At 42.0% G+C, this 20,676-nt stretch overlaps 1 protein-coding gene across 1 annotated transcript in view; it reads left to right on the top strand.

Annotated features, from left to right (window-relative positions):
• Window positions 1–4,098, top strand: part of LOC143028197 (KIF-binding protein) — a 37,091-nt gene extending 32,993 nt beyond the window's left edge. The window contains exons 8-10 of the mRNA XM_076190014.1: window positions 1,082–1,263; window positions 1,948–2,098; window positions 2,203–4,098. Coding sequence (XP_076046129.1) covers window positions 1,082–1,263; window positions 1,948–2,098; window positions 2,203–2,325 — 456 coding nt within the window. The 3' untranslated portion in view covers window positions 2,326–4,098. The remainder of the gene's footprint in view (window positions 1–1,081; window positions 1,264–1,947; window positions 2,099–2,202) is intronic.
• The last annotated feature ends 16,578 nt before the right edge of the window (window positions 4,099–20,676 follow it).

The following is a 20,676-nucleotide window of genomic DNA, read 5'->3' as shown; positions in this document are numbered from 1 at the left end:
ATAATGTGATGCATGAGGTGGAATGAATGGGGGGTGAGGGAGTATGTGTGAGAAAAACTTGACGCAGCCCAAAGGGATTTCTCCCCGTCCTCTCCTTTTTTCTGCATGAGGGGACGGAGAAGGGGGGGGTCACTGATTTAATAAAGTGGCCTTGCTGTGGATGTGCTGTGTCTTGCGACACTGCTTCTGATCCGGGGCAGTGGACAAGATGCAGGAATGACCCGTCATCCAGGAGGTGCCAAGATAAGAGGGAGGGAAGAGGGTGGAGGGGAGTGGAATGTGATAGGGATGGAATGGGTGGGAGTGGTTGTTATGCCTTTGTTTTTTTGCTACCTCCCTTATAAGGGTAAAAAAGCCTTTGGTATATGTATGTATGTGTACTTTTTAACCTACCCATTAAACACTTGCCTCTCCTTGCTTCCATCCTAGACATCCCCCTTATAACAAGGAAGAATCCATAGATATATAGATTGAAGCAACTAGCTCATATACTGGGTGTTCTATAATGGTGGAATTATCACTGGGATCCACAAAAACATTACTAAGAAGTGCCAACACTAATGACCTGGGAAAATAAACTTTTGTTAATTCCTGAAGTCTGACAATTCAAATACAGTATATTTAAAGACATTACAAAGAAAGTGTGTCCCATCATTTTGGGACACTACATATTCCTGTCTGGTATCATCAAATATTTACAAACAACTTTAATATTAAAGTCCTATTGCCATAGGAGACATAAGATTCTTAAGGGTGGCAGAAAAATAGCTAAAGGTGATACTTGTCAAGTATTCATTTATGAGTAGAGAGATGTCTCATAACTTTAAACTGACTATGAGTTACAGGGATGTCAAAGTTCCCATATAATTGACTGCTTAACAAGTTCTACCATCAGCACTCTCAGATGAACCTATTTGTCACATAGCTGCATTTGAAGTGGTCATCTTTTAAAAAAATGTTTAGGAAGTGGGATAGACTTTCAATATGAAGTAATGAATTTGTGTTGGACATGTTGCTGGTTATTGAGGCCAATGTTATTCAGTACATCTCCAGTATTTCTAAAATATGTAACATCTTACAGGTATGTCGACAGTTGGACTATGAACTTGCAGAGACATATTCTGCAATGGTGGACAATAAATTTACTTTAGCAGAGAAAACAGGACCAAACCCAACTGCACACCAGATCAAAAAGATAAACAGTTTAGCCATGTTAAGCATAAAACATTTCCTTCAGTACTTGGACTCCATGAAAGATCTGAGGTAATGTAGTACAATGATGTGTTTGTATATTAATTAACCCTCCCTCTACACATTCACATACACCTAGGGCTGAAAAGTATCACACTGCATGCTGGAATCGAGCTCTGGCAAGTAGGTTGTGTGTGTGTGTGTTTACCTAATTGTGGTATACAGGAAAGGAGCAAACCTCATTGGGTCTTGTTTCCTTTTCTCTAAATTTTGATCACACCTAGCCTCAAATTCATGTACAGTTCCAACTTAATCTATATCCTTGATTTCCAATTATCATATTTAGATTTGAACTTGAGTACTGTTTGAGATTGGGCTTTATCACTTTCTAAGCTATTTCAAGTTAAATACATCTATTTAGAAAACTGTTTTTTCACATCCTTTAGACGTGTAGTCTTTCTTAATTAACTTGCTCCCATAACCTCTTAAAGCCCTCCTGTCTTTAATCATATCTCTTCTGTCAATGCAATCTATCCCCTCTTAGTGAGCTGAATACTGTAATCATATCACCTCTTTCTCTTTGATCTTGCAAAAGTTGGCAGACCCAGTACTATTAGTCTTTCCTCATATGGTTTATCTGCCAGTGTGAGTGTGTGTGAGTGAGTGAGAGTGAGAGAGGGGCATGTGCAAGCAATACCTTACTGGTGGGAAGTTGGAGAGATAGTAATTACTTGTTATCAATTAATTTCTTTCCAGTACGGGACAACAACCAAGTGTATACTCTGAGGAATGTGTGAGAGCAGTCATGGTTGCCTGGTTTCACTTAGGTCGACTGTGGTCAAAAATAATTACAAATGATCCCAAAACAGTTAAGGAGAATATGGCCAAATCTCTTGAAAATTACAAGGTTTGCCCCACTACTAATTTTGTTCTAAGCATAGTTTGATAACATTTCAGTTTTGAATACTTACCACTTGAATGTTCACAACCCAAAATTACCATTTTTTTCAGTGCCTCGTGGATTACTGTGATGCCCATCCTGAATGTGTTCCCCTGATGACCCAGGAGCTTGCAGTTTGTCGTGAAATGGTTGAGTTGCTGCCCTTTAAGATGCAGTTACTTCGATGCCAGTAGATTAATATATAAACAACCATGCTGACATAATTTTTTTTATTGTAGCTTATCTTAAAATTTTTCAGATTTTGCATTCCTTGTTTGATCTCATTTAGTAGAGGAACCATTTCCTTAACTTTTTTGTATCTGGTGCATTTCTTGCTTTCCTCTATCTTGCTTTTGAATTAATTATGGCATTTTCGGGATGCACAATCAATATTTGTATTAACCGATATTTGAAAAATCATTATTCAGTAGACCAAGCTCTTGCTTCTTATTTTCCCATATTAGAAATTTTAGTTGTTTACCCATAGTCACTTTAATACTGCAGAATACACATAAATATTTCATAGTTTGGTAAATCAAGTGTCCAAACTATGATTTTTTTCTGTTATTATTATTATTATTAAATAGAATTACTTTGATCTTATAACTTCATAACTTCAGTTACTAAAATTTTGTATGAAGTGAAAGTCATATTTGAATCATACTCCATTTGCATTTTCATTGCTACTTGAATAAGCTTTAAACACTTTGAAAATTGCACTTCAGATGATTAGAGATGCAACCTGTGTGCCATATATTTGAGACTGGGCAAGCAAATGTGAACTGTTTATATTATTACTATTATTTTTAATTTATAAGTGCTGTGATGCATGAAAGGGAGTGGGTGGGGGAGTATGTGTGATTGATATTTTGACACAACCCGAAGGGATTTCATCCAGTGTTCTCTTTTTTCTGCATAAGGGGACAGAGAGGCGGGGATCACCAATTAAATGAAGTGGCCTTGCTGCAATGCTTCTAACCCAGGGTGGTAGGTGAGATTCAGGGATGATCCATTATCCAGGAGGAGCCAAGAGAAGAGGGAGGGAAGGAGGGAGGGTTGGTGAATGGGAGTGGAGTATGCAGGGATGAAATGGGTGAGAGTGGATTTATGCCTTTGACTTTGGCAACCTCCCTTGTAAGGGAAAAAAGCCATTGGTGTATGTATGTATATATTATTATTTTACTCTAAATTGCATTTTATTACAAGAGGATACTACACTGTATACCCTATATATTTCACTTTTGGAAACCCCTATTTATTTTTGTATTTTGTTCTTTTCTGTCTTGTCACTTTTATATTTTATTTTTGTACACTTGTGAGGGAAGCCTAATTTAAGTAATTATAACAAACAGCCTTCTACCCACATTCAGTGAAACTACTTATCAGATGTTTGTGTTGAAATAATTCTTACTAAGAAAAGTTTGAATGTTTGACACATTTAAGATACAAATACCAAAGAAATATTTTGACTTGTTTGTATTTATACAGTTGTATGTAGTTTAATATTTCATGTGAAGAATGTTGCTCAAGTCCCCTTATAATTTTGTACTCAATTCAAGAATGAATACAAGAACAAGCTAACCATGCACTTGTTTGATATGCAGTACCACACCACAAAATCAAGGATTGTGTTGTCACACTAAAGCCAAAAATGTTGTACAAGTGTAATTTTCAGACAGGCTTTCATTATTATTTAGAGTAAAATATCCCATCCGTAGATTTCCTTCTATTTGCTTGAACATGAAATGAAACTACATATATTTTCTAGCATAAGATTGTGTTCAGCATATATTTCATCTGCATTACTCTTACTAAGTGCTAGTCATTGTAGTAATTATGAAAATGTTTTGACAAACATGATACTGCTCATTATGCAAAAGCTCTGCTTATTTGACTTTTGTAAGACAATGAATTTCTGATATTTATCAAAGATTGGTACACTTAAAATAATAAAGCTTTTATTTCCATTGCAAAAGTAATTTCCTCCACCTAAGTCATAAAACAGGTTATATTTTGATTACTGTACAGTTATCTTTAATTTGGAAATCCCATAAGGAGATTTCTTGGACTCTGCTTGGCCTCAAATCCATAACCGTGCTTTTCTTCAATCCTGGATTGTACTTCCTTTCCCACTAGTTTCCCCTCCCACTTCCCCAATGGAGAGGAGGGGACATTTGTGGGACTGGTAGAAGGGGAAGGAGGCAGTAAGATCCAGGGTAAGTATACACTTGGTCTAAAGGAAACAAGGGCAAAAACAGAGGGACAGTTAACAAAAGCAGTGGGAGAGGGAAGATAGGGAGCAAGGGAACATGGGAGGTAGGGGGGGGGGAGAGAAAGTGACAAGTGACTAAGGTGAAAGTGGCTGGGGATAATTCCCAGGAGTGCACAGAGGCAAAGGCACTAGAAAAGGGGCTCGGGAGACAACAAGGTAGAGGGGGTCAAGGATATGGGGGGGGGGGATAGTGGGCCAAGGGTGATGGGGGAGAATGGGGCAGGTGGATAAAGGGAAAGTGGTCTAAGGGAGATGGGGAGAGTGGGCCAAGGGTGGTGGCTAATGGGAGAGAGTGATCCAAGGGTGATCGAGGAGCAGGAGCCAAGGGCATTGGGAGATGAAGGGGTAAGGGTGGTGAGGAAGAGGGGGCCAAGGGTGATGGGGGGAGTGGGCCAAGGGTGATGGGGGGAGTGGGCCAAAGGTGATGGGGGAGAGTGGGCCAAGGGTGATGTGGGAAAGTGGGCTAAGGATGATGGGGGAGAGTGGGCTAAGGGTGATGAGAGAGAGTGATGGGGTAGGGTGGGCTAGGGATAATGGTGAAGGCCAATCGTGATAGGAGAGTGGGCCAAGGGTGACGAGGGGGAATGGGCCAAGGATGATGGAGGGGAGAGTTGTCCAAGGGTCATGTGGAAGAGGGATACTAAGGGTGATGGGGGAGCAAGAACCAAGGGCATTGGGAGACGGGTGGCTAAGGTTGATGGGGGAGAGGGGGCCAAGTCTAATGTGGGAGAGAGAGAGAAGCCAAGGGCGACTAATGGTGATGGGAGAAGTGGGGTCAAGGGTGATGGGAGATGTAGAACCAAGGGTAATGGGGAGAAGTGGGACCAAGGGTGATGGGGAGAGTGGACCAAGGGTGATGAGTGAGCAGGAGTCCAGAGCATTGAGAGACCGGGGGGGAGCAAGGGTGACTGGGGATGGGGGCCAAAAGTGATGGGAAGAGGGGGACCAAGGGTGGTGGGAAGAGGGGGACCAAGGGTGATGGGGGAGATTGGGGTCAAGGGCGATGGAGAACAGGAGGATCAACGGTGATGGGGAAAGGGGCAAGGGTATTGTGGGAGAGGGAGACTAAGGGTGATGGGGAAGGGGCGCTAAGGGTGACGGGGAGAAGGGTGGCCGAGGGTGATGGGGAGGGGGGCCAAGGGTAATGGGTGAGAGTGGGCTAAGATTGAAGGAGAGAGTGGAGCCAAGGGTGATGGGGAGAGGGGGGCCAAGGGTGATGTGGGAGAGGGGGCCCAAGGGTGACGGGAGAGAGTGGGCCCTAGGGTGATGGGGGAGTGGGCCAAGGGTGACGGTGGAGAGTGGGCCCTAGGGTGATGGGAAAGCGGGCCAAGGGTGACGGGGGAGAGTGGGCCCTAGGGTGATGGCGGACAGTGGGCCAAGAACGATGGGGGGAGAGTGGGCCCTAGGGTGATGGGTGTGTGGACCAAGGGTGATGTTGGACAGTAGGCCATGGGTAATGGGGAAAGTAGCCTAAGGGTGATGGGGGAGTGGGCCAAGGGTGACGGGGGAGAGTGGGCCCTAGGGTAATTAGGGGAGAGTAGGCCAAGGGTGATGGGTAAGTGGGCCAAGGATGACGGGGGAGAGTGGCCCTTAGGGTGATGGCGGAGAGTGGGCCAAGGGTGATGGGGGATAATGGGCCAAGGGTGATGGGGAGATAGTGGTTCAAGAGTGACAGGGGAGTGGTCCAAAGGTGACGAGGGAAAGTGGGCCCTAGGATGATGGGGGAGAGTGGGCCAAGGGTGATGGGGAGAGAAGGCCCTACGGTGATGGGGGAGAGTGTGTCAAGGGTGATGGGGCATGGGTGATGTGGGAGAGTGCTCCAAGGGTGACGGGGGAGAGCGGGCTAAGGGTGACGGGGAAGAGTAGGCCAAGGGTGACGGGGGAGAGTGGGCTAAGGGTGATGGGGGAAAGTGGGCCAAAGGTGTTGGGTGATGGGGCAGAGTGAGGTAAGAGTGATATGGGAGAATGGGCCAAGGGTGAAGAACCTTTGCCACGCGTTCATTACCTGCCACTCTAACGACATTTTCCTCCGGCAGGCGAAACCCAGAGCTCACCTTATAAAACAACAAATAAATCTCCTACTTCTTTTGTACGACCGTTAGTAACCGCATACTACGCTGCGCGGCGGATTAGGGCCCTAGGAGGTGAAGGGAGTGGGCTCAACTTTGGATGATCACCATGCACTGGCCCTTGGGTCCAGGCTCCTTGCGTCTACCAATTTAGCCCAGGCTTACCCCAGAGGAAGAGAGTAGGCCACAGTGCACCGCGAGGTGGATATGAAGAGCATAAAAAAAAGTCACCAACTATTATAATCATTTAAAAGGAATCTTCGTTTTACTCCATCTCTTATCATTGTTTATTATTTTCGTTATTGCAAAAAACAGTACTTATCGTATAATTTAAAAATATGGACGAGTTGTTAGGTTCGCGTGTGGTTGACGGATTCAGTAAAATTCAACATAATGTTCACTTTGGTTAATCGAAATTTAGGAAGTATTTCATGCTTATAGTGAAGAATTTTATCATAACTGATGTTTTCATATTCGGTTCTCGAAACATGTGATCTTGATATGTTGTATGAATATGGTTAGCCTTTTTTTTAAATAATAAAATTAGATTTTTATTATACATGTGTTAATAATATTGAATAAATATATAATCTAATTGTTAGAAACAATCATTTCATAATTTTATTTACAGTTTTTAACCTATTTTATAAATGTGTATTTATTGCAATGCATATTTATATTTATTGCTGGACTCTAAAACTAAACAATAAGAAAGAAGACCCTTTGATGTCCTTTTGACATAGCAGGTTATGTGTTTGCTTGAATAACAGAAAAAATCCAAAGTTTAACTTGATTTGAGGAATTTGGGTATTTCCGTCATGAGTATTGACATTAACGATTGTCTTTTAAATTTACAGATTAAATAAAATTTGAATACACAGTTTGAAGATTTAGGGATGACTAAAAAATAATTTTTCTCCTTTTTCTCCTCATCAATGTATGTTGGTGTTAATGGTGGTGTGGTATGTATTAATTACTTCTAGGATTCTTGCATTATTATGTACACGAAAGGATATGAAATACTGAGTAAAGGCAGCAATGACTGCAACAGCTCTGTAGGGAAGAGGCCAAACGCAGAGTATGGGAGTCCAATATATTTTACGTTTCGCCCAGCAGGGCTTCTTCAGAAATAACATCGATGAAAAACATTTTACTCCTTATATAGCCCGAGCCTTGCGGGGAGAAACAAACATTAAAATGGTGTACTCACAATTTGCGCAAATTGCTTGTTACTTGTAATTAAAATTGCCAATGGTTTGTTAATTGTAAAAAATCCACTATTCTGATTTATATTTTCTATGAGGGATATAAACGCCGATTCTAAGCATCTACGTTTCATTGTATCGTTTTCATATTTTATAATCTTGGAATTATTCCAATCAGCATTGTGGCCGGTATCGAATCTATGTTTAACAATGGCATTATTCATATTGTATGTTTTCATATCATATTTATGTTCTAATACTCTCTTATCAATACCACGGAAACTTTCACCAATGTAAACCTTTTCACAACCTAGACATGGCACACAATAAATACCTGCTTGACGAATATTTTCCCTGCTCTTATTTCGGTTTTTAATGAGATTACCAACTGTTACTGAGCTGGTTTTAACAACCTTAACACCAGCCTTGTTTAATAATGGGGAAATATTGTCTGCAACTGAGGTATTAGGTAATATGATCTTCTTTGTATATTCTTCTTTTATTTTTCCAACTCTTTTGTGAATAATTAGTATCAAGTTTACAGCAGAATATGAAACTAACGACATGTTGCCCTATCTTGATACCCTTTTGATAAGAGACGGAAACAATGTAAAGTTTAAAGTTTTTAGAAAAAAGACAAATAATAATGATTATGTACATTTTTACTCTGCTACGGATAAGAAAACCAAAATGGGAATTATCATAGGTTTTTATCTTCGAGGCTTAAGAATATGTTCAGAGGAGTATTTGGATGAAGAATTTAATAAAAATTTTAACGCTTTTACTGAACTAAAATACCCTCCTTATTTTATTCTAAAAGCCAAGAAGAAAGCTGGAATTATTCACAAAAGAGTTGGAAAAATAAAAGAAGAATATACAAAGAAGATCATATTACCTAATACCTCAGTTGCAGACAATATTTCCCCATTATTAAACAAGGCTGGTGTTAAGGTTGTTAAAACCAGCTCAGTAACAGTTGGTAATCTCATTAAAAACCGAAATAAGAGCAGGGAAAATATTCGTCAAGCAGGTATTTATTGTGTGCCATGTCTAGGTTGTGAAAAGGTTTACATTGGTGAAAGTTTCCGTGGTATTGATAAGAGAGTATTAGAACATAAATATGATATGAAAACATACAATATGAATAATGCCATTGTTAAACATAGATTCGATACCGGCCACAATGCTGATTGGAATAATTCCAAGATTATAAAATATGAAAACGATACAATGAAACGTAGATGCTTAGAATCGGCGTTTATATCCCTCATAGAAAATATAAATCAGAATAGTGGATTTTTTACAATTAACAAACCATTGGCAATTTTAATTACAAGTAACAAGCAATTTGCGCAAATTGTGAGTACACCATTTTAATGTTTGTTTCTCCCCGCAAGGCTCGGGCTATATAAGGAGTAAAATGTTTTTCATCGATGTTATTTCTGAAGAAGCCCTGCTGGGCGAAACGTAAAATATATTGGACTCCCATACTCTGCGTTTGGCCTCTTCCCTACATATGAAATACTGTAGAAAAATATTCATCTTACCACGTCTATTATTTATATACAACTTTCGTTTATCTCTTCCGTTTTCTTTTATTTATTGCAATTCTTTTCTCTTCTTGTTAGATATTGTATTTCTTATTCTTATTGAAACAAAAATGACATTTGCTAATCTGTGGCAAAGTGTTCAGTTAGCATTTGTTGTCTAAGAGGATAAACGTGTAGAGAAAACTGTACATACAAGTTTGGGTTTGAAAGATACGTAACACAAGCAGTCCAACTTAAATAACGGAAAAAAATAGCCGTGAATTCTCCAGAGGTAAAGATCTACACAGGGATACTGGGACTAATGATTTCTTCGGAGGATGAGGGTATAATAGTCAATGAGAGACCCAAGGCTTGATAGTCGTAGTTTGAGTCACTTTGGTGTGAATGTAATTGGGCATATACATGTAATTACAGGCTTTCGAATTGTCAACATTTCGCCCTCTTCGCCAACGCTGCGCTCTGAGAATCTATCCCTTGAACAACTGTCTTGTAATCAACTATGTTGGTTCCTATGATGCTCAAAGTGGTTCGACCATGTAAGGTACTAAGTGTTACATGTGCTTGCGTGTGTGTGTGTATTTACCTAGTTGTATCTTACGGGAAGGGGAACTATGCTCATGGTGTCCCGTCTTTGTATCTCTCAGTGGCTAGTTTGCTCTTAAATTCGTGTATAGTTTTGCACACAATTTTGTTTTATCCAGTTAGTTCTAGATATCCACCACTCTGTGTGGATAATTATTTTTTGAGTTTCTAATCGTGTCCCTTTGTACTCTAAGCTCTATTTAATAAGTCATCACTATCAAGGGCTTCTGTGCCTTTCATGATTCTGTAAATGGTCAGCAGGTCGCCTCTTTCTCTTCTTCCAAAGTCGGTAATTTAAATTTAGCCGGTCTCTCCTCATATGGCAGGTTTAAAGGTGTTGGGGCCATTTTCGTGGCTGCTCTCTGGATTCGTTCAATTTCTTTATATTCCTTTTGGTACTAGTGTCGCAGCATACTTCAGTCTAGGACTTATTAGTGTGACTAGTATTTCTTAAACTATTTCTTCGTCTGAATAGGTAAAAGCCACCTTTATTGATCTTAGCAAATTGTAAGATTATCCGACAATTTTGTTTATCTGTTTATCAGGGGACATATCATTTGAGATAATTACTCTCACGTGTTTTTCAGATCCCACTTTCTTTACTTCCTTTGTTCCAATTTTATATTGTCCTGATATTCTTTTTTTCCCGAACTCCATTATACTACATTTCTTTATGTTGAAGTCTACTTTCCACTCTTGGCTCCATTTCCAAACCTTGTTTAGGTCCTTCAGTAGTGATTCACAATCCGTTTCAGTATTCACTTTCCTCAGCAATCTAGCATCATCTGCAAAGAAACTCGTGTAACAATCCACATCTTCATCCATGTCATTCGCATAAATAACGACCATTAAATTATTGGAACCAATACCGATCCTTGTGGAACTCCGCTAATCACCTCCTCCCAAGCTGAATTCTTTTCTCTGAGCACTATCATTTTTTGCCATGCAAGAAATCTTCCATCCAGTTTAGTAATTTACCTTGTATTCCTCCCATGATTTAATTTTTTAAATAATTTTTTGTGTGGTACTTTGTTGAAGGCTTTTGTAAGTCTAGGAAAGCACAATCAGCCCATCCATCCTTTTCTTGTATTATATCTATTAGTCATGAAGAGAAACGGATTAAGTTTGTGGCACATGATCCTCCCTGTCTGAATCCAAATTGTCTCGAGTTTATTATGTTTTCTTCCAGGTGTTTTATCCATCTATTCTTGATTTTTTTCCCACAGATTTTGGCTACAGTACTTGTAAGGGAGACCGGTCTGTAATTTGTAGGATTTTCTTTGTTTCCTCCTTTATATATTGGTATAATATTGGCATGTTTCCAGTCATTTGGTATTTTTCCTTTGAGTGAGGAACTTATGTATGCATTTTGTCCATTAATTCTTCTTTACATTCTTTTAGTATCCAATATGCAATTACGTCTGGGTCGTGTGACTGCCTGACATCAAGGATCGTTAGTTGATTCATTATTTCTTTCTGTGTTATTGTTATTTCCCTCATGGGGGGTGGTCGTACTTCAATTCCTTCGTCTCGGTGCTGTACTTTTTCTCTAGGGAAAACCGACTTGAAGAGATTGTTCATGACTTCAGCCTTTTCTAAATCTTCTGTATATTCTATAATTCCGTGGCGTACTTTCATGTTTATTTTTGAGTTTACCATTCACATATCTATAGTGTGTGTGTGTGTGTGTGTGTGTGTGTGTGTGTGTGTGTGTGTGTGTGTGTGTGTCTGCGTGTGTGTGGTTGTATGTGATGTTGTGCTGTGTTTATATGTTTGTAAGTATATGCGTTAGGCATGGGGTTGAGGGGAAGACAGCCAAACACACGACAAATACTAAATATATCTGGCCCGGAAGCAGCACAGGACAGAGGAATTAGGGGAAAGGGAGGGAGGGAAGTGGGGAAAGGGGATATTACCAGTCAGAAGAAACTCCCTAAAAGCTCTCCACTTATACAAATGAATATTTTCTTAATTTGATTCTCTCTTTTTATTTTGTTGTTTCACAATTTGGTTAATCAAAAAACTTCGCATACACCAGGTAATATTTTTTCATGTAAATTCTTGTTGTTTTCATTTAAAATGAAGATTATTTTATGTCACTCTCGTTCACTTTCTACACTGTATTGAACACTGTAATCATGTCACATCTTTTTGTTCATCATTGTTCAATTCGTGTTTTATTCATCTACTGCTGTATTTTTTTCTCGTTTTTAATTATATCTTTCTCTCTTTTTGTGGTGGGATTGCTTCACTACGGTATATTCTTATCTGGCCTGGATGAGGTTGTTTATGAGTTGCTGTTTTTTTCATAAAATTTATGCCATTACAGAAAAATACGAGCACGCATGTGTTTGTGTGTTAGTGTGTTTGTTTGTGTGTGTGTGTGTGTGTGTATGCTGCATTTGTATACAGATATATGTTTGTATGTTAGTGTGTTTATTTGCGTGTGTGTGTGTTTATGTAAGTGTATGTATATTTTGTGTACGTATGTGTATACGTACAATTGTACGTATGTGTATACGTACAATTGTGTGCGCATGTGCTATGTTTATTGTTATTGCTGTGAATTTTGGGGGAAATGTTTTTACGTTTTTCCTGTGATCTTTGTACGACAAACGTTTGTTTATATTATTGTCTGTCTGTACGTTTCTTTGTTCTCTCTTTTTCTCTCTCTCTCTTTCTCCCTTTCTCTCTGTCTTTCTCTCTCTCTCTTCTTATCTCTCTGTCTTAATACCCGTTCTCTCTGCCTTCCTCTTTTTTCGTCCATCACTCTCTTTCATCCTCTTTCTCTCTCTTTCTTGTCTTTCTATTTATCTTAATACCCGTTGTCTCTACCTTCCTCTCTTTTCTTCCATCACTCTCTTTCATCCTTTCTCTCTCTCTCTCCTCTTATCTCTCTATTTATCTTAATACCCGTTCTCTCTACCTTCCTCTCTTTTCGTCCATCACTCTATTTCATCCTCTTTCTCTCTCTCTCTTCTTATCTCTCTATCTTAATACCCGTTCTCTCTACCTTCTTCTCTTTTTTGTCCATCACTCTCTTTCATCCTCTCTCTCTCTCTCTCTCTCTCTCTCTCTCTCTCTCTCTCTCTCTCTCTCTCTCTCTCTCTCTCTCTCTCTCTCTCTCTCTCTCTCTCTCTCTCTCTCTCTCTCTCACACACACACACACACAAACACACGCGCACATACACCCCGTTGTTGCCGCAGCCGTAGCCGCAGTCGCAGCCGCGTCGTATTCACAATTATACTATTTCCATTATCTCGTGACCCACAAGGTGTTGTCTGCCGTGTTGTCACGTACTGAATCAAAACATTCGGCATATACCGGAAGCTGTCCACTACCCCGAGTATGTTAACATGGAATATTCTAAATGCTTACTGATTTTTTAATTAAAAATGAGTAAAAGTTTACTAAATGTGAAGGAGTATAGGGAGGGAAAGATAGCTGCAGTGGGAAATGCGAAGAAAATGAGAGTGATGAGTGAGGAGAATGGAGGAGAAATAAGGAAGGATGAGGTGAAGGCAGTTGTTAAGATGATGAAAGCAGGTAAGGCACCTGGTCTGGATGGATGCCATGCAGAATGTCTGAAAAAGGGAGGTACAGTGATGGTGGACTGGCTGGTGAGGTTATTTAATGTTTGCTGGAGAGAGGGTAGAGTGCCGGAGGACTGGAGGAGTGCCTGTATAGTTCCTCTTTACAAGGGAAAAGGGGACAAGTGTGAATGTAGTAGTTTCAGAGGGATTAGCTTGTTAAGTGTAGTTGGGAAGGCTTATGGGAGGGTCTTGATTGAGAGGATTAGAAGAGGAACAGAGGGAGTAATTGGTGAGAAACAGTGTGGATTTAGGACAGGTAGAGGTTGTGTAGATCAAATTTTTGTGGTAAGACAGATATGTGAGAAAGCTATAGGAAAGGGGAAGGATGGTTTTTGGGCTTTTATGAATCTGGAAAAGGCTTATGATAGGGTAGACAGAAAGGCACTGTGGGAGGTTATGCAGATATACGGGATAGGAGGAAAGCTTCTGGGAGCTGTCAAGAGTTTTTATGAGAGTAGTAGAGCTTGTGTCAGGATTGGAAATGGAGAGAGTGAGTGGTTCGAGGTAAAGGTGGGACTTCGTCAAGGATGCGTTATGTCGCCCTGGCTGTTCAACTTATACATGGATGGGGTGGTGCGAGAGGTAAATGTAAGGGTAGTGGGCAAGGGATTGGAGATGGTTAAAGAAAATGGAGAAAAGTGGGAGGTGAGCCAGCTGTTGTTTGCTGACGATACTGCGCTTGTGGCAGATCAGAGGAGGGATTGAAGAAGTTGGTGGCAGAGTTTGGGAGAGTATGTGATAGAAGAAAGCTAAAGATATATGTGGGTAAAATTAAGGTGATGAGATGTACTAGGGGTGAAAGTGGCGGTAGACTGGAATTGAGCATTAAGGGAGAGCGACTGGAGGAAGTGGATAGTTTTAGATACTTGGTGCAAATGTGGCAGGAAAAGGTGGAGTGAAGGTGGAGGTAGAATGTAGATTGAGAGAAGCGAGTAAATGCCTTGGTGGATTAAAGAGTGTAATGAGGAATAGACATTTGGGAATGGATGCTAAAAGGAGACTGTATGAAGGAGTGATTGTGCCAACAGCACTGTATGGGGCAGAAACATGGAACATAAGAGAGGAAGAGAGGAAGAGAGAAGGAGTTTGAATGTGTTTGAGATGAGGTGTCTGAGAAGTATGATGGGGGTTACTAGGCTAGATAGAGTGAGAAATGAGGAGGTGAGGAGGAGAACAGGGGTGGAAAAGGAGCTGGGAGATAGGGTTGATGAAAGAATATTAGGATGGTTTGGACACATGGAAAGAATGAGTGAAGAAAGACTAGTAAAAGAGGTATGGAAGGCAGATGTGGAGGGAGTGAACATGAGGGGACGTCCTAGGATGAGGTGGATGGATGGGGTGAAGGGGGCTTTGGGGAAGAGGGGAATATCTGTTGAGGAAGGACGGGAGAGGACAGAGGACAGGGGTGAATGGAGAATGGTTGTATATGGATGATGTTGTGATTGCATGAGGTGGAATGGGTGGGGGGTGGGGGTGAGGTAGTATGTGTGAGCAAAATTTGACGCAGCCCGAAGGGATTTCTCCCTGTCCTCTCCTTTTATGCAATGGGGGGACGGAGAGGGGGGTCGCCGATTTAATGAAGCGGCCTTGCTGTGGATGTGCTGTGTCTTGCGACACTGCTTCTGACCCAGGGCAGTGGACAAGGTGCAGGGATGACCCGTCATCCAGGAAGTGCTCAGATAAGAGGGAGGGTGGAGGGGTGTGGAGTGTATTCAGGGATGGAATGGGTGGAAATGGTTTTATGCCTTTTCCTTTTTGGCTACCTCCCTTGTAAGGGGGAAAAAGCCTTGGTATATGTATGTATGTATGTAAAAATGTACAAATGATGAGAAAAACTAACGTGGGGTTGGGGGGGGGGTCGCTAGTCGGGAGCCGGGGCAACGTCGTCTGACATGAGATGCCACATCGTTACAAGTCTCCTCTTTTCTTTACATGTATAACAATTACTCATATCACCTACCATTTAATGAAAAAGATCAACAATCATTTAGAATATTCCATGTTAACATACTCGGGGTAGTGGACAGCTTCCGGTATATGCCGAATGTTTTGATTCAGTGCGTGACAACATGGCAGACAACACCTTATGGGTCACGAGATAATGGAAATAGTATAGAGAAACCTACTCCAGCAAGATCAAGAGTCACTGATGTCTTAATCTACAAAGGAGTAATCACAACTCCGGCCAGAACCCCGCCATTGCTCTCTCTCTTTCTATCTCTCTCTCAATCACTTTTTCTCTCTTACTCACTCACTCATTCATTGTCTCTCTTACTGTCTCTTTCTCGCTCTCTTTCTCTCTCAATCATTTTTTCTCTCTTACTCACTCTCTCTCTTTCTCTCTCTCTCTCTCTCTCTCCCTCTCTCTCTTTCTCTCTCTCTCTTTCTCTCTCTCTCTTGTGTCCAGCTTGTACCCTGTTCCACCTCCTCTTCCTGTTTATCCCCTTTCTCCTCGTCTTCCTCCTTTTCCTCGTTCTCTCACCCCTATTCCTTCTTTCACTCCTCCTCTTCGGCTCCTCGTCTTCCTTGTCCTCTCACTCCTATTGCTTCTCTTACTCCTCCTCCTCCTCCTCCTGCTCCTCCACCTCTTCCGCTTCTTTCTCTTCCTCCTCCTCCTCCTCCTCTTCGCCCTCTGCGCCATATTCCTCCTCGTCTTCTTCATTTCTTTTCCTTTTCCTCGCCTTCTTCCTCATCATCGTCCTACTCCTCCCCCTCCTCCCCCTCTCCTCATCACCTAATTCGTTCTTTGCATTCTCCTTCTCCTTCTCTTCTTCCTCCTCCTACTCCTCAACCTTCTCCACTTATTTTTTCATCCTCCTCTTCCTCTTACTCCTCTTGGAACTGTTTGGAGACAAATACAGTGTCTGTTAATTATTATGGTGTTGTAAATGTTGGAGGTGGTGTTGGAGAAGGTGCTGGAGATGTTGGTGATAATAACAGTCTGAGTACCGTTGTTGTTTTTTTGTTGTTGTTCCTGAGGAAGTATTGAAGGAAAGGTAAGAAGGGAGAGGGAGGGGGATGAGGAGGATGAGTGTGAGAGGGAGTGGGAGGAAGGGAGGGAAGGAGAAAGGGAGGGAAGAAGGAAGTGAAGGAAGACGGTAAGGAAGGAGAGAAGATGGGAGAGAAGGTAGGAGAGAGCGAATAAGTAAGGGAAAGAGAGAGGGAAAGAAGGAGGGAAGGAAGGAGAGAGGGAGGGAAGTAGGGAAGGAAGCAGAGAGAAAAGGAGAATGAGAATCAGAGAGGGAAGGAAGGAAGACAGGGAGGGAGGGAAGGAAGGAAGGAAGGAGGAAAGAAGGGAATATGGAGGGAAGTCAAGAGAGGAGATGCTTAGAGGAGTGAGGGAGGGATGAAAAGAGGGAAGAGGGGAGGGAAGAGGGAAAGGAGAAGGAAGAGGGAAAGGGGAGGGAAGAGGAAAGAGGGAAAGGGGAGGGAAGAGGGGAGGTAAGTGATGGGCGGGGGGTGGGTGAAGGGGTGTTCACAAAATTGACTGCTCTACAAAGACCTGACCTAACCTGACCTGACCTAACCTGACCTATCCTAACCTAACCTGACCTTAACCTAACCTAAGCTAACCTAACCTGACCTATCCTAACCTAACTTGACCTTAACCTAAACTAACCTAACCTAACCTGACCTTAAACTAACCTAAACTAACCTAACCTGACCAAACCTAACCTAACCTGACCTAACCTAATCCAACTTAAGCTAACCTAACATGACCGGACCTAACCTAAGCTGACCTAACCTAACCTAATGTAACCTTTATCTTGCTTTATGAATCGAGCTTTCCCGATGATGATTCGAATATCTACCTGGGAGCCTGAGAGAGAAGAAGAGAAGGAGTAGGAAGAGGAGGAGGAGGAAGAGGAAGAGGAGGAAGAAGTGGAGGAGGAGGAGGGAGAGGAAGAGGCGAAATATAATAACGAAGAAGAGTAAAAAGAAGAGGGGAGGGGAGACGGAAGAGAAAGAAGAGGATGAGGAGGAGGAAGAGGAGAAGTAGGAGAATGAGGAAGAGGAGGAGTAGGAGGAAGAGGAGTTCGAGAAAGATAGGGGAGGGTGAGAAGGAGGAAGAAGAGGAGGAGGAGGAGGAGTAAGAGGAGGAGTAGGAGGAAGAGGAGTTCGAGAAAGATAGGGGAGGGTGAGAAGGAGGAAGAAGAGGAGGAGGAGGAGTAAGAGGAGGAGTAGGAGGAAGAGGAGTTCGAGAAAGATAGGGGAGGGTGAGAAGGAGGAAGAAGAGGAGGAGGAGGAGGAGTAAGAGGAGGAGTAGGAGGAGGAGTAGGAGGAAGAGGAGTTCGAGAAAGATAGGGGAGGGTGAGAAGGAGGAAGAAGAGGAGGAGGAGGAAGAAGAGGAGGAGGAGGAGTAAGAGGAGGAGTAGAAGGAAGATAGGGGGAGGGGGAGGGTGAGAAAAGGGAAGAAGAGGAGGATTAGGAGGAGGAGTAAGAGGAAGAGTAAGAGAAGAAGGAGGACGGGGAGTAGGAGGAAGAGGAGGAGTAGGAGGACGAGACAAGGAGGGCGAGGAGGAGGAGGAGGAGGAAGAAGAGGAGGAGGAGGAGGAAGAGGAGAAGTAGGAGGAAGAGGAGAGGTAGGAGGAAGAGGAACAGGAGGAGGAGGAAGAAAAAGAGGAAAAGGAGGGAGGGGAGGAGTAGGAGGAAGAGGAGGAAGAAGAGCAGGAGGAGGAAGAGGAACAGGAGGAGGAAGAAAAGGAGGAGAAAGAGGGAGAGGAGGAAGAGGAGGAGGATGAAGAGAAGGAGAAGAAGGAGGAGGAAGAGGAAGAGGAGGAGGAAGAGTGGAGCACTTCACTCGTAACTGGCTCAGTTGGATTATTCTCCAGTGATTAACACTCTTCGATACCCATCAGCTGAGAAGTGAGTGAGTGAGTGAGAGAGAGAGAGAGAGAGAGAGAGAGAGAGAGAGAGAGAGAGAGAGAGAGAGAGAGAGAGAGAGAGAGAGAGAGAGAGAGAGAGAGAGAGAGAGAGAGAGAGAGAGAGAGAGAGAGAGAGAGAGAGAGAGAGAGAGAGAGAGAGAGAGAGAGAGAGAGAGAGAGAGAGAGAGAGAGAGAGAGAGAGAGAGGGACAGACAGACAGGCAGACAGACAGACATACACACACAGGGAGAGAGAGAGATAAAGGGGTAGATACACACACATACACACACACGCACACACACACACACACACACACACACACACACACACACACACACACACACACACACACACACACACACACACACACACACACACACACACACACACACACACACACACACACACACACACACAGAGAGAGAGGGGGAGTGAGGGAGGGAGGGAGGGAGAGAAAATAGAGAAAATAGAAAACAGAAAAAATGTAGTTAAGAATGAAGAATTGAAAGATGACGATAATTAAGGGTGAAGTGGAGGAGGGAGAAGAAGAGAAAGAGATGGAGAAATAGGAAGAGGAGGAAGAAATGGAGTAAGAAGAGGAGAAGGAAAAAGAGGTGAAAGAGGATTAGGAGGAGGAAGAGAAAAACAAAGAACGGGAAGAGATGGAGAAAGAAGAAAGAGGAAAACGAAGTTTAGGGGACAAAGGAAAAGGAAGAAGAGATGGAGGAGGAGAAAGAAGAGAGCAGGGAGAAGGACGGGAGGAGGAGGAAATAATGGAGGAACAGAAAGAGACGAGGAGGACGAGAGAGAGGAGGACGAGAAGGAGAAGGAGAATGAAGAGGAGGAAAAAGAGAACAAGGAGGAGGAGGAAGAGGAGGAGGAGGAAGAGGAGGAAAAAGAGAACAAGGTGTAGGAGAAGGAGGAAGAGGAGGAGAGGGAAGAAGAGAGCAAGGATGAGGATGAGATGAAGAAACAGGAGGAAGAGGAGGAGAAGGAGGAAAAAGAACAAGGAGGAGGAAGAAGAGGAAAAGAGAACAAGGAGGGGGAGGAAGAGGAGGAGGAGGAGTGCAGTGCATAATTGATGGTTGTGTCAGTATAGACGCACAAATAAGCCTAAATATGCTTTAGCCACGACCTTCAATCTGAACAGTCTCATTCCCTCCAACACTGGGTGGGTACCCACTGATAACAAATAACAAAAGATAAATAGATAAAATAAATAAATGAATAAATAAATAGATAAAAAATAATCAATGGAAGAGATGCATAGATAAATAGATAAATAGATAAATGAATAGATAAATAAAGAATTAAATAGTTAAATGAAAAATAGAGAAATATAAACAAAATATTAGATAAATGAATAGAAACACACAAACAGATATGTAAATAGATAGACACATGAATAACTAAAATCAATAAAATAAAACATGTACAATAAGTAAATACATAAACGAAATTACTTTAGATAAATGGACAGATTAATAAGTAAAGAAATAGATAAATTAAATGGATATAATAATAAGTATCAGATAAAGTCAAGAATGATATAAATATGTAAAGAAACGAACAAATAGGTAAAAACACTTGATAGAAGAAATAAGAACAAACAATAACAAGTAAATAAAGATAAAATAAAATAATAACAATTGAAAAAATAAATAGTAACAAATAATAAATGAAAATAGATCAAGAAATAGATTAATGGAATGTATATAATAAGATATTAAGTAAAGAAGTAAATACACAAATATATAAGTAAACGAAGAAATAGGTTATTGTATATTGTTATATTGAGTTCAGTGACATTCCGATTTTGGATAAAATCTGTTTTTTTGTTGTTGTTTTTGGGGGGGGCGTATAATTTTAGTAATCTGTTCCGATTGGGCCACCATCTCACCCACAGGTCAAGGGGCGCCAGGGCTCCTGTGGATTCCACTTGGACACCGCTCAGGCCAACAGTCCGGGCGCCAGAGACGGAAATGAGAAAAATGGGGGAAAAGGCTCAAGTTTGGATGGTCGCCACGCACTGGCCCTTGGGACCCAGGCTCGTCGCGTCTCTCTCGCGGCGCACTGTGGCCGACTCTCTCCCTCTGGGGTAAGTTTGGGCCAAATCAGTGACCTGCCGATTTTGGCAAGCGAGAAAATTTCGTATCAAAGATTTGGCTGGTTTTGGTACCCAGGGCTAGAAAGGTTGCCCAGTGCTGGTCTATAAACAATAGTCGTGGATGTCAAGAGCAGTGGGAGATGAGAGGGTCACAGGGTATGAGCTAAAGTTGAGACAAGTATCAAGACCAAACAGACCATATGGGGTCGGTCGTCAGGGGTGTCTAGGACAACAGGAGAGGGACTGTGGGTCAGGGCAGGGGCAGAGGGAGAGTGGGGCAAGGGCAGAAGGAGAGGGCCCA

Source organism: Oratosquilla oratoria, chromosome 1 (genome assembly GCF_046742065.1).
Source record: "Oratosquilla oratoria isolate Oo_2021 chromosome 1, ASM4674206v1, whole genome shotgun sequence".
In the NCBI taxonomy this organism is placed as follows: Eukaryota; Metazoa; Arthropoda; class Malacostraca; order Stomatopoda; family Squillidae; genus Oratosquilla; species Oratosquilla oratoria.
This window is presented reverse-complemented; position numbering and strand designations above follow the sequence as displayed.